At 45.7% G+C, this 14,191-nt stretch overlaps 1 protein-coding gene across 7 annotated transcripts in view; it reads right to left on the reverse strand.

Moving 5' to 3' along the window:
* Positions 1-5,435: 5,435 nt before the first annotated feature.
* Positions 5,436-14,191, reverse strand: part of kidins220b (kinase D-interacting substrate 220b) — a 31,432-nt gene continuing 22,676 nt past the window's right edge. For 2 of the 7 annotated variants that reach the window (XM_034296794.1, XM_034296792.1), the window contains exons 25-30: positions 11,873-11,998; positions 11,235-11,267; positions 9,107-9,244; positions 8,935-9,033; positions 8,477-8,707; positions 5,436-8,089 (exon numbers count right to left, since the gene is read on the reverse strand). In XM_034296794.1, coding sequence (XP_034152685.1) covers positions 6,908-8,089; positions 8,477-8,707; positions 8,935-9,033; positions 9,107-9,244; positions 11,235-11,267; positions 11,873-11,998 — 1,809 coding nt within the window. In that variant the 3' untranslated portion in view covers positions 5,436-6,907. The remainder of the gene's footprint in view (positions 8,090-8,476; positions 8,708-8,934; positions 9,034-9,106; positions 9,245-11,234; positions 11,268-11,872; positions 11,999-14,191) is intronic. The other 5 variants (XM_034296798.1, XM_034296797.1, XM_034296793.1 and 2 more) reach the window with 4 other exon arrangements.

Genomic DNA, 14,191 nt, shown 5'->3' on the forward strand with positions numbered 1-14,191 from the left:
GAAAATGTCCCAAATTGTACCCTATTCCTTAAGTGCTATCGAAGAGAATGGAGTCATTCCTTTGTAGTAAGGGAATAGCTTGCCATTTGATCGCAGATATTATCTAGCCTGATCAGTGCACCCGTGACGACTGCACTCTCTACAGAATCTAATATTAAGATGTTCATGGAACAATTGGGATTAAAGGAGGAGTTTGTAAGTTCCTCCCTCTAGCGTCTACAAGGGGAATAGCAAAAACAATGTATTTACAAATAGATAGCCTTAGCGACTAACTAGATAACAACTAGCTCGCTAGCTTGGTTATCAGGCTGAAGTTATACAATGTGTTGTTTGGAATCCACATTTGTTTAGCCTATCCTGTCCTTGGTATACCTTTAACAATGCGAAAAGACGCTCTTTGTATATGTTTCCTAGGCTAGTGGAACCGGAAAGACACATATGGGTTCCTCGCTAGCAAGCTAGTTTGCTATGGATGCATAGCTTTCCTGTCAAGTAAAACTGTGGCCAGCTATTCAGGTCCATATCAACCTGTTTATTCTTCAAGTGATGGTTACATTTATTTGTGTTTTCTCCAGAGTTTTATCCCATCTTTGGGACTTGCAACACTGCAAAACAACTCAATCAAAATAATCAACATAAAATTAACGAGGGCAAATCTATAAACATGAAACAGACGGAAATAAGACACTATTTGTGGAGTACACCATTTCAAAATAACTTATTTTCCCAGTGCCCTTTATAATACAATTAGAATGTTTCTGCTGTTGTGTAGTGAGATCACAAAGGGCTTTAAATACAATTTTTAGATCAATAAGCCAAAATCTACTTCATATAATCTTAGTGGGCTTTTAAGTAGTTACATCACTTCTCTAATAGCTACACCCCCAACAGGCAATGCCTCTAATCTGATAGGCTGATAGGCTTCTACATGATATTATTAAAACTCAACAATGATTAACCCTCCCATTAAAAATGCTTCCAGTTTGAAATTTTACACAGATGTTACTCTGTTAACCTTGTTGACCTGGAAATGTACCATAAATATGGCAACCACAGAAGGTTCTTTCAGACACATTTATTTCAGAGTTCTTTGAAATAAAAATGGAGATAAGAGGATTTTTCAAAAAGACTTGAGAGGGTGATCGTGGTTTGACCTGGTAAAAGGGTGGAGAAGAGCAGATTGACACATTTTGAAATTGATGTAATCTATTGATCTTATCAGGTCGTAATCAATTCAAATGTTTTACACTGTTTATTTATTTATGGGTCTCATTTGTCCAGTGTCTTATATTACCCTGAAAGAGTAGTTAATTTCAAGGAAAACAAAATTTTGTATTTCATTCATTACTCACTGATGATGCAATTTCACAAGTTTTTCATTGTTGCATTCAATGAAAAAGTCACGGATAATGCAAACGGCTCGTGTCTTAATTAACGTTGTTCAGTTCGGAGAAAAAGATCACACGCATTCTGCATGAAAACAAAACAAGACTGGTCATAAGCCAGTATTTAAATTTTTTTAATGCCTTTTTGATTTTTTTTTTACTTTCTTTTTAGAGTGTAGTTATAGTATTAAGTTTATGTTCCACGTATATGCAACAGAGATCATACCTGCTCACTCCGGACACCACGGGACCCGTGATGAGATCCATCCCAACCCGAAGTCACTTAATCCCGTGAGACCGCACGCTGACGCTGACTGACAGCTCCCGGTCGTCATAGCAGCCGCATCAGCGGCGCCGCCCCGGCTGGCTTGGAGGGCTGCTGTAATGGAATGCTGTTACAGCTCTGGCGCCAGCGAGTCGGTAGAAGTGGGAGCTTGCGGCGGACCATGGCAACTTGCTACAGCTACGGCAGTGTGTGTTTTGGGCTCTGTTGTGCCAAACCATCATCCGATTGAGTTCAGCTTGGTACAGTAGGGGGAAAAAACGGGCTGCGCTCAAACGCATGGTGAAGTAGCCTAGCATAAACCCACTCCAGATGATGTAGCTCTAGCTAGGATCTTCAAAACCGAACACTGCAATTTAGTATAGGGAAGGTAATAAAAGCTAACAATAGCTGGAAGCTGGATAATTTAATAGAAGTGTTTTGGAGTGGAAATCTTGCGTGCTTAAGACGAAAAACATCTACACCTAACGTAAATCGTTTTGCGTAATAATGCGGGTCTATTTGGCAAACATGTTTGACTTCATTTATATCACCTATACAATCAGAAATAGACTTTAACATAGACTCGAAAACTTCATCTCACATCTAACAGAGAAGAACATCACTTCAGTTCGCGCCTTCACATAACTTCTCAAGAATGCGGAAAAATATACAGAAAAAAACTGTGCCCAATTTCAACCAATGCGGTTGCTTGGGACAGTGATTGGTACTTTCCGGTAGCCAATCTACGTCCAGTTTGCCCTGATGCGCGAGAAGCCCTCTCCAGATCATTTATAAGAATTGACAGCGGGTGCAATGATCGTATTCCGCGAAAACTAGCCGTGCTTACACTAGTTAATTGAATGTGTCAATCGTCATCATGAAAGCAATAAACACGAAGCGGTCTATGAGGAACCACATCTCCAACTCGTCGGAACATACACTCGGCGTCAACCGGAGCAAGAGTCCGATGGATGATACTCTGAGTCTGCTGTACAATATGAACGACTGCTACAATATGCTAAAGGAACTAGTTCCCAGCCTGCCACAAAATAAAAACGTCAGTAAAATTGAGATATTGCAGCATGTTATAGACTATATCTTAGACCTGCAGATCGCACTGGACTCTAGCTCAAACGTCTCCAGTTGCCAGTATCATCCGCGGCGGTTGGGACACGCAGCGTCACCCAGGAATCCCCTAGCAACCATCAACACAGACATCAACCTCCTCACTTTTCAGGTAATAATTTAACAAGTGTATTTGACCAATAATGGCCTTTTGTTTAGGATGGTTTAGAAAACCTGAAACATTGTAAGCTACCTCTGAGGGCCACAGTGCAAAAATTAATTGCTTGACCTGGAACGGAAATACCCCGGAACTCGTTTTGGGTGTGTGTACTGTTTGCACTTACGTGTAGGAGTTCCACAAGGTGTGTAGGAGTTCCGCAAGGCATCTAACTTAATCAGTAAGAGGATCAGGAGCTCAATCAGCAGAATAAAGCAGTGCCAGTAAACGAGTCCCACCGAGGTCAAGCACTGGAAATAACAGTTGTATTATTTTTGTCTAAACTCGACTGTTCTTAATCATGTGCGTTGTTTTCTGTGTACTTTTTTTATATAATAAAAACAGAATTAAACCAAACCTGGTCTAGTTTATCTGTGTAACCGCACGATGTCTAGGGCTGAAAGCTATAGCTACTCCAAACCCACAAAGGGTTTGTTTAACCTTGTTTAATTAACTTTTGTATTTAACTTTTGCTTACATCTTCTGACAGGAAAATATTGTAGAATAAACACTGAATCAACATTATTCACATACCGCTTTTGTATTTCACCTGTATGATCGTTAGGCTACTTACTGTTAAACGGACACGCTGCCTTATACAGTGACCACTGTACCTACTGACGGCAGTGTCAGATACCTCGATCTGTAATGGGGCAAATTGAACAGTGGTTGCCTTTTGTGTTTTCACAGTCAAGTGACCAGCTCACAGGGACTAATGACAGCTAAACCCTCCTCTGCTGCCTGGGTAAGTCTTTCTTTCAATTTAAAACCGTGCATTTTTATTATTTTATTTAGCTGGAATGGTTAAAAACTATTAAGCACTGAGACAATCGGGTGTTCTAGAGAGTAGAGTATCGACTGTTAAATTGGCTAGGCGCTTGCAACGCCAGGATTGTCGGTTCGGTTCCCACGAGGGGCCAGTAATCTGCGTACTCAGTAGGCTACTGCTATGCCGCTCAGAATGGGAGCGTCTGCTAAATGACGTAAATGTATGTTGTTGACCATATGAAACCGCTCTACATGGAATAATCTACTGTATCATGAAATAATAGTCTATGGCCACATAATAGACAGGCTGGCTGCTCCAGTGGGTGGTTGTGGGTTCCTGAAAACTACTGGTCTGTAGATAGCTGTCTGTAAGGAAGCCGGCGCCAGCCAGAGTCATTATAGTTCTAGCATAGATCCATTCCCACGTTGTACTTAGAGGTTGTCAGGATGTTGCCTATTCCTCGCCTCCTTCTGCTTGGAGATTGCCCATTATTTCTTTCTACAGCTTGCGTTCCAAATAGCAAACTATTTTTTTCAATGAGTACCCTGTGGGCCATGATTTAAAGTGCTCTGCGGAAGGAATATGGCGCACATTCAGTGCATGGTTAGCGTAAAACAAACGATGGCTTCCTCGCAGGCGCCAGTGTGTGGCTGTCCACTTCCCAGTTTTTGCGTTAGCATGGCATCTCTTTCAACATGATCAACCTATTTTCTCTACACCATCTTTTACAGGTGTTTGAAACAGGACGTCGTGCTCCCCCCCACTGGCTGGCTGGATTTGCTATTGAGTTGTCACGTTTTATTTTCCTGAAAGGAAATATATCTTGTTTTAAAATGTTATCCATTTACTGGCCTGATATCGTTTCATCCAACGAAAGAATGATACCTCGCTGACAATAATAACACAACGACCGACAGACGGAATGAAGAGTAATGAAGCAAGTTATCTTTCCACAACAGCAGTTTGCCTTTTTGTTAAGGAGGCACATGAAAAAAACGGGGACATTTGCTGTTACCACAGACTAATAGGCACTCACTTATGTATATAAAGATTAAGACATACACCCTCTCTGTATATCGCCAGTTCTGTTGCAGATAATATTCGTTTTATTGTGCTGCATTTTTTTCAAAGACATGTTGTAAATTGCACTTTTATACGATAATAAATTGAATTCCTTATGCTGTACAACAATGTTAATATCCATATTGATTTACATTACCCAATTTCAGTCTCTGACGTTGTACTTGCATTCCCCCACATTAAAAAAGGTTGGGCATCCCATTAACTTGCTATTTAAATCTCAAGAGACTAGGTTTGGATAACAATATAACAAAGCGTAATGTACTGAAGACAGTTTCTTAATCTTCTCCGGTTGTTAGCCAGGATGGTGAGCTGGGAACCATCCACACGAGCAATTCTTTCATTCACAGCACTCATGTCGTTAGGTTCAATTCCCTGTGCCAAGCAAACCAGATATCAACGAATGCCTGCATGACTGTCAGACGCTTAGCATAGAAAGCATCTGCTAAATAGCATCTTTTATACATATTATATAATATAGCGCTTACTAGTACTATGTTTTTGTGGAGAGCACGCCGCCTGCTGGCGTATGTTAAGGAAAAACTGCTGTGTGAAAATATGAGAATACTGGTTTACGCCTATCAGTTGTGACATGCAGATGTCAGTCCGAACGCAGGGTTATGTGGGTACATACAAAAGAACAGACTCCGCAAGCCACTGACATTCAGATTTTATTTTTCAGTCAGACCAGGTCTGACGGCACCTAACGTCTTTTCATAGACAGAATATCACTCATGTTATTTTTTTTCTCTACATGTTTGTCCTCCGGCGAGGCGGTGGACACTAAACAACATCAAGGTGCAAGCAAAAACACAGGACAGCAGTCTGTCTGAACTTTTAACTAATTTGCGTGTGGATTTTGCTTGTTAGTTACGCATGCAACAATAATCTTCAGGGCTCCATTTGTGAATCCGATGCCTGTAAAATGCTTCTATTTTGCTTAATTTCAGTTTATATATTCATTGACAGTGGATTCACAAATCACGAGTTTTTTCCTGGCTTCTACGAGTGCTGTGGTAGAAGTCCGTTCACGACAAACTAATACAGCAAATCACTTTACAACCAATATTAATTACAAAGCAGGACATGCTGTCCCATACATCAAGCGGCAGAGTCAAGTGCAGACTTTAGCTGCTATCAATAATGTTCTGGAGATACTTCTCTTATGTAAGTCTTTCTTAGTTTAAACGCTATTAATACCACATCTAAGAGTCAACGTCCATCCCTTTTACCCTAAATGGAGGGAGAATTGTATTCCAAACGGCATACTATTCCATTGAAGTGTACTCACAACACATAGGGCTCATATTGTTAAAATAAGCCTTAGCTAAAAGCCCTGGGTCTGCTGAAATGAGCAGGACTGTTGAGTTGACTCTCCTCCATGACATTTACTGCCACAGGACAAAGACAAATCCTACACACAATTTTGTTCATTTGGCTCACATGTTCATCTGCATTTAGCCTCTCACAAACACACACACACACACACGCATGCGCATACATACACAATCTTCTATTCTACCAACCTACAAGCTCAATAAATCACTAGCAGACACAGACAGAAGCTACTAACATAAATACTGTTGAGGCAAATGGTTGTAGCCTGGTCCAAGATCTGCCTGTTCTCTGGCCAAGTCCATTACTCATTGTGAAACCAATGACAAGGAGATGATGGGATTGCACAAACGAATGGACACTCAGGCTATCATGCTTGTTCTAGTGCAAGACGACTTCTAGACAGCTGTCCGTCAGTCACGGTGTGTCGTTAGTGTTTAATTACACTGTAAAAAACTAGCTACCGTCAGTTCCACAAGTCACCATTAAGACTGTTAGTAGGGGTCACTTCACTTGACTTCAAGACAACGCGAATACACAATACAACTTACGAGACCTTGGCGCTCTCATTCCGTTTCACTCTACTGTAGGAGTGTGAGGTAGCACGACCCAGCTTCTCAGTTCGCACCAAGGACCATCTGATTCTCACATCGTCATCTATCTACACATTTAGCCTAACTACGTTACTCAGCAGCGCATGCATTTTCAGACGTGAACGATCTGCCCATCTTGCTGGAGTTCCCTCTGAGGGGGTGTCCCTTCCTCGTGGGGCACGGCGAGGCTGTCGGGCCTCACAGGATGCTCTCACGCTCCTCTCCGAAGGTGACCGTGTCAGACGACACGGTTGTGATCTCCGGGGGGTCCCCGGGGTTCAGCCCCCTCTTCAGGTGCACCACGCGGACATTCTCGTTGTGCGGCCCGGGCCTCGTGGTCGACCCCGGGGAGAGGATGACCTCGCTGATGGACGAGGAGGTGGGGGTGGAGCAGGTGGTGTCGGTGGAGCCGACCGGGGCCCTCTGTCCGGTGCGCTGGTGCTGAACGTTGGTGTTGTTGTTGAGGGTGGTGTTGCTGGGCGTGCGGTTGAGGTTGTAGCTCTTGGACGCGGGCCAGCTCTCTTCGGGGCTGCTCGCCAGCAGGCTGAAGCGGTCTTCGGAACAGATGGACATGCGAGTCACGTTCGGGTCCTGGAGACCACTCAGACTGTTGGGCAGCCCCCTCTTCCTGGCCGCCACGCCCTGGCTGTCATCCCGGTCCAGCTCGATCAGGTTGGCCCTCTCCAGCTGGGACAGGTCGGCCTCCTCGTCCTGAAGGGAATGGTTGGGCGAGCTCTCGTTGGAGCGCACGCCGGAGTCGGACGAGTCCTTCTTATCCAGCAGGGCGTCGGACAGGTACTCCTTCCCCTTAGCCAGGACCAGGGTTCCGGTCCCGGAGGACGCTCTGGGCTCGCCCGGCTTCTTCCCGTCGCCCAGCAGCGGAGCGTCGGAGTTCTCAGAGTCCTCGTCGTCGCTGGTCAGCTTCTGGTAGCGCAGACCGCCGGCGGCCTTCATCTTGAGGTCTGCGGCGCCCTGGAACAGGCCGCTGCCCCTGTCACTGGACCCGGACGCCTTGCGCCCAAGCAGGGTCCGGGAGGAGCCGTGGGGGTCCTGCTTCTCATCCTCCTCCGTGATTGGGTCCAGGGGCGATTCTGCCGCAGTGAAGTCCGGGGCGTCTACGGCGGCGGGCTTGGCGGTGCCCCTCTTGATGACGGCCTTGTCCTTGGCTTTGTCCTCTGAAGGGGTCATGAACTGGTTGGGGTGGGGCTGCACCGGCTTCTCCCCTCCGCCTCCGGCCACCTCCAGCGTGGCCATCTGGGCGATGTATTCCTGGTAGGCGCTGCGGTACTCCGACTGCTGCTTCTCCGTCAGCTTGACGATGTCGTTGGACGACTCCTGGGAGTTGAGGCTGGACATGCTGGGGGTGCGGTGGGTGGGGGCCTGGGGAGAACAGAGACATGAGACACAAGGCTGAGAGGCGGGCCGAGGCCCTGAGCTGGGGGCTAAGACATTCTGAGAACGTCCCTGGCTTTCCCCCGAAACCCTGCTTGGAGGATTATATGTTTTTGTCTTACACCCCCCCCCCCGAGTCTGGGAATCGTTCAAGCAGGATTTAGGGACAGCCAAGGAGTTTATTGAAAGTTCCCAGTGTCCTTCAACCCCATCCGTAATCACCTGGTTTCCGGAGGTTGTGCGCCGTGCTGCGTTATTGTAATTAAACACTCGCCTTCACAGTCCTGTACATACTGGTTCAGCACACAAGGCGTGACAGCTCAGTTCCAGTCTTCCTGGTCCCCCCTAACGCATCGCCCCGTAGACCCCTCTCACCATCCATGTGTTGTTGCTGTGTCGGGGGGGCTCGTCCAGACCCACGTTGCTGAGCTCCTCGAAGCTCAGGTTGAAGCTGTACATGGGCGAGTTGACGTCGAGGCTGGCAGTGCCAGCGTGGGGCGGCGCCACCTCCCGCCTCAGTTCCCCGTGGCCGGCCACACTGCTGCCCACCTCGCTGGGCGCCTCCTCGTGAAGGACCTGGCTCTCCACGTGACGCATCTCCAACACCTAAAAGGAGGAGAAGGAATAGGAGGAAGACGGAGAAGGGAGGAGCAGGAGGTAGAAAGTGGGAGGAGCAGGCAGTGGAGGAGGAATGGGTAGAGGAAAGGGGAGGCGCAAGAAGGGGGACAAGACGGAGAACAGACGACTGATTTATGTACCAAAGCAGCAGCAGGTGAAGCTGGTGTCAAATATACAGCAGATGGAAAGACAGCGAGACCAGGTGTAGAACCCACCGTTCCCCTGAACAGCTGCCAATCTCCAAAGTTCATTTTCATTTCGTTCTTCAGTTCATCGATGTTGCACTGGGTCAGGACTCGACCATTCACATTGGCCTGGGAGGAAGAGGCGGCAGGTTAGCTGATAGCAGAGACAACCCAGCCAGAGACTTCCCTCGCTGAAGCTCACCTTCTTGATGGTGGCTGCGTACTGGGTCAGCATGCTCTGGTCGATGCCATCGATCTGTTTGACGCGTTCGCACACTGCGTCGGTGTTCATGGAGCTCAGCAGCACGGCCGGGGCAGCAGACACCACGGATGCCGGACCCTGTCAGACACGGGCGGGCCCAGAACACAAACGACCAGACGGAGGGTCAACCACAATCAAATGCAGTGTGACCAGCGACCTGCTGGTTAATCCTCTGTCTCGGGTGACATTGGGTGCTAGCCTCAGCAGTACACAACCTCTCCCCGCATGAGTAGAAACGCAATGAAATAGAATCCACAGCTAAAAAAAATTGGTGAAACCCCCCATAGACTTGGACCTGGACTGCAACGCATTGTTGTTGAGAGTGGAGCGATCTCATCACATTGGAATGACAGCGGACCCCAGGTTAACAGGTGGCTGCGGCGCTAGTCCCAAGCTGTCAGTCGATTGGGGAATACTGTTACGGAACTTAAAAACCTTGGATGGGGCAGGAAATTGCATGTCCAACAATCACTGATAAATAACTATTGCTAGATCATAGACATAAAATCACTAGAACAAACAGCCCCTCGGACCACCGCACTGACTTGAATGAGGATGTGCCCTCTAGCAATTTCTGTCAGTTAAAAGTGACACTGCTCAGGTGAATGGAGGAAAGGCTTGTTTTAGTGATACACACCAGGAAGAAAGCCACTCTGGCTGAGGAGAAAATGCACAGCGAAGCACATTATTACTAATCCACTATTCACAACGGTTGGTTTCGGGTCTTTATGAAACCACAGGCTACACATCCAAGGCCACCGACTCTGACAGGGACCGCTGTCTTCATAGCAGGTGTGTGACGGTTTCCGGTAAGTAGAGGACATCAGCTATAGGCACCAGATATTATACAACATTTGACATGCTTATTGAGACCGAAAAATAAACTGATTAAATAGAATGGGTTACTAATGTATGGTGTGTATTACAAAGTTACAAAATGTGTGTACTTGTAAACGGGGTCTAAATCAGTAATGCAACGTCAAGGACAGCAGAGCTATAAGCAGATCAATGGTTTAACAAGGCGTTTAGGATTTGCATCAGTCAGTATCATAATGAGGGAGCCACAAAATAGCCACACTCAAAACACTACTGGAGATTTCTAGAAGCTACACTGGACACGTAGCTACCGCTTTTGTAGAACCCACGACACTTAATTGTTTTTGTGAAGAGCCTGAATGTTATGATATGTTGAGCAGGGAATAGAGCATGAACGCCATGTTATAATGAGCGGTAAATGAAGCCTGAATGTCATGTTATACTGAGCGGTAAATACAGCCTGAATGTCATGTTATACTGAGCGGTAAATACAGCCTGAATGTCATGTTATACTGAGCGGTAAATACAGCCTGAATGTCATGTTATACTGAGCGGTAAATACAGCCTGAATGTCATGTTATACTGAGCGGTAAATACAGCCTGAATGTCATGTTATACTGAGCGGTAAATACAGCCTGAATGTCATGTTATACTGAGCGGTAAATACAGCCTGAATGTCATGTTATACTGAGCGGTGAATGGAGCCTGAATGAAATGTTATACTGAGCGGTAAATACAGCCTGAATGTCACGTTATACTGAGCAGTGAATAGAGCCTGAATGTCATGTACTAATGAGCAGTGAATAGAGCCTTATTGTCATGTTATTGTAACAGTTAATTGTATCACTCTTGAGTGAAGAGCTAATATGCCTTGTAGTCACCACTATTTTCCAGAATAGCGATGATGATATGAGAGGTGTGACTTGAGGAGCAGGTTCAGGAGCAGCAAAAAATCTAGAAAAGTCTACGATGTCATATTATACGGTGGCGCTGCTCACCCCCAGGTTTCACAGACATTAATCGGGGGCTCATACTGTCTGCAAATACACGTGTCCTGTGTAGCATTCTTTTCTAATTCCCAGTTCCCATTTGAAAGGGCAGGCTATGTTCCCAAGGTGCATGCTGGGAAAGCGAAGGTCAGAGATCAGATTACTTCTGAAGGTAGTTAGTTTGTGGGTGTTAGAGGAGGGCAGCATTAGTGGAAGGAGTACAAAGTCGGTGTTAGGGACAAGACCCAAGGGGTGTTCAGTACCTGCTTCTTTGTCAAAGACGCTACCTTAAACTGCTGGGAGAGGAGGAGAAGAGTGGTAGAGGAGAACATAAGAGGAAGGGGCGGACAAAGATTAGGGCCTTTAACAGAGATGGGAGAGAACATTAAGAAGACAGACAGATTACATCATCATCGTCAGAGGTGAACGAGACATTAAGGACAACAGACTTTCAAAGACATGGAGAGACAGAGAGAGTGGGAAAGTGTGAGACAAAAACAACATAAACAGGGAGGGCATTTGGCTTCAATGTGAGGATAATTATAATATGTTGTATATTTAAAGAGTGCTCAGTGTCTTGGCAGCTGTGGGGCTGTGGTAGGAAAGCCAATGTTTCAGTGTGACTATGAATGTGTTTGAGGAGGAGGGGTCTGACACGCAAAGAGAAAGAGAGAGCGGAAGCATGTTTTTGCAACAGGGTGTGTGTGTTTCTAGTGGAACCGCCTTCTCCGTTAGAACACAAATAAGATTTTTTTATTTTTACGTTCACGCAATGTAAATCGTATGGTTAATAGAATATGACAGGATAGTAATGTACTTGTCAATGACATAATAATAATGAATAGTTTCTAGGTGCACTACGTCTATGTTCTACACACCGGTGCTAAAGTCTAATACTTACAAGTCCACTGCTTGGATCCCGGAGATAGCCAGTTTTAAGTGGGAATGGGCGTGGCGGAGGTGCATGAACGGGGAAACTGGCCATGTATTGGCGCGGCAGCTGGTAAACATGGTGGGGAAAGTATGGCTGGATGGCCATGGATGTCAGGGAGAAAGGAAACACATTTAATAAAAAAAACACAACAGTATGAAACCAGCCGAGCAATGATTGGGGAGTCTGGTTATGTGATGGTATGATGCCTACACAGGTGTGCTTTAATGAAAATAGCCCCATTTAAATGAACACATAATTAATTGGACCTCGCGTTCCAAATTATTATGCAAATTGGAATTAAGCGTCATAAACATTAAACATTTAGTTTTTCAATCAAACTCACGGATGGTATTGTGTCCCCGGGCTCTCTGGATCACTGAAATCAATCTCAGACACCTGTGATAATTAGTTTGCCAGGTGAGCCCAATTAAAAGCACACTGCTTAAGAAGGATGTTCCACATTATTAAGCAGGCCACAGATTCCAGGCAATATGGGAAAGAAAAGGGATCTATCTCTGCTGTGGAAAAGCGTCAAATAGTGCAATGCCTTGGACGAGGTATGAAAACATTAGATATTTCACCAAAACTTAAGCGGGATCATTTTACTGTAAAGAGATTTGTGGCTGATCCAGAGCACAGATGGGTTCGTGCAGGTAAAGGTACAATGAGGAAGGTTATTGCCAGACAAATTCCTTGGATTAAGAGAGCAGCTGCTAAACTGCCATTACAAAGCAGCAAACAGGTATTTGAAGCTGCTGGTGCATCCGGAGTCCCGTGAACATCAAGGTGTAGGATCCTCCAGAGGATGGTTGGTGGATGGTCCAGATGGATGGAGTAGTGGATGGTTGGTGGATGGTCCAGATGGATGGAGTAGTGGATGGTTGGTGGATGGTCCAGATGGATGGAGTAGTGGATGGTTGGTGGATGGTCCAGATGGATGGAGTAGCGGATGGTTGGTGGATGGTCCAGATGGATGGAGTAGTGGATGGTTGGTGGATGGTCCAGATGGATGGAGTAGTGGATGGTTGGTGGATGGTCCAGATGGATGGAGTAGCGGATGGTTGGTGGATGGTCCAGATGGATGGAGTAGTGGATGGTCCAGATGGATGGAGTAGTGGATGGTTGGTGGATGGTCCAGATGGATGGAGTAGTGGATGGTTGGTGGATGGTCCAGATGGATGGAGTAGCGGATGGTTGGTGGATGGTCCAGATGGATGGAGTAGTGGATGGTTGGTGGATGGTCCAGATGGATGGAGTAGTGGATGGTTGGTGGATGGAGTAGTGGATGGTTGGTGGATGGAGAAGTGGATGGTTGGTGGATGTCCACCATGTCCCAATAAGGCTGTGACGGCAGCAAGGAGGTGGCGGGGTCATGTTTTGGGCTGGAATCATGGGGAGAGAGCGGGTAGGCCCCTTTAGGGTCCCTGTAGGTGTGTAAATGACCTCGGCAAAGTATGGAGTTTCTGAATGACCACTTTCTTGTGCCTTCCGTAGCAAAATCATCTTCATGCATGACAATGTACGATTTCATGCTGCAGAGAATACCTCTGTGTCATTGGCTGCTATAAAAGGAGAGAAACTCATGATGTGGCCCCCATCCTTTTGATTTCAGTAAATATGACCTCCTAATGCTGCAAGTTCAACAGATGACCATTTTCAGTTCTTTACAACCTATAAAATGTTTTGCAACTCGGTTGTGCATGATCATTTGGAACAGTGCATTTAAAAAAAAAAAATTGTGGAAAACATACTGTTTTCATTGGGTGATTTGTTCAATGAAATTTGACAGTTGACAACTTGGAAATTACACTGACTGTCATTTGCATTTACTATTTTGGAAAATCAGTGTAAAATATAATTTGCATAAAAATTTGGAACGCGGTGTACATACGTGTGTAGAGCGTGTTTGTGTGTAAGTGTGCATGTAGGTATCTGTTCATGTGTCTGTTTGTGTATGTATGTACTGTACACGTTTTGGGTCACATGAATTGGGAAAACTGAAACAATGCAAAACTATAAATAACATACAGATGACAAACCAAAATATATAATAAATAAAAAGGTGACTAAATGCCTGGTGTGAATAGTGAGGTGACGCGTCAAGGTCCAAATCCCTTTGTTCCACCACCTGGGAATCGCTCAGTGGGCAACGCATAACCGAATCAGCTACTGACATGACCGAGGCTTCGATTCAGACCACCTACAACTCAGCCTGAGAAGACACGGCCCAGGAGGACTGAAGAGGGACGGCCCAGGAGGACTGAAGAGGGACGGCCCAGGAGGACT

This window comes from Esox lucius, chromosome 14 (assembly GCF_011004845.1).
Source record: "Esox lucius isolate fEsoLuc1 chromosome 14, fEsoLuc1.pri, whole genome shotgun sequence".
NCBI classification, from domain to species: domain Eukaryota; kingdom Metazoa; phylum Chordata; class Actinopteri; order Esociformes; family Esocidae; genus Esox; species Esox lucius.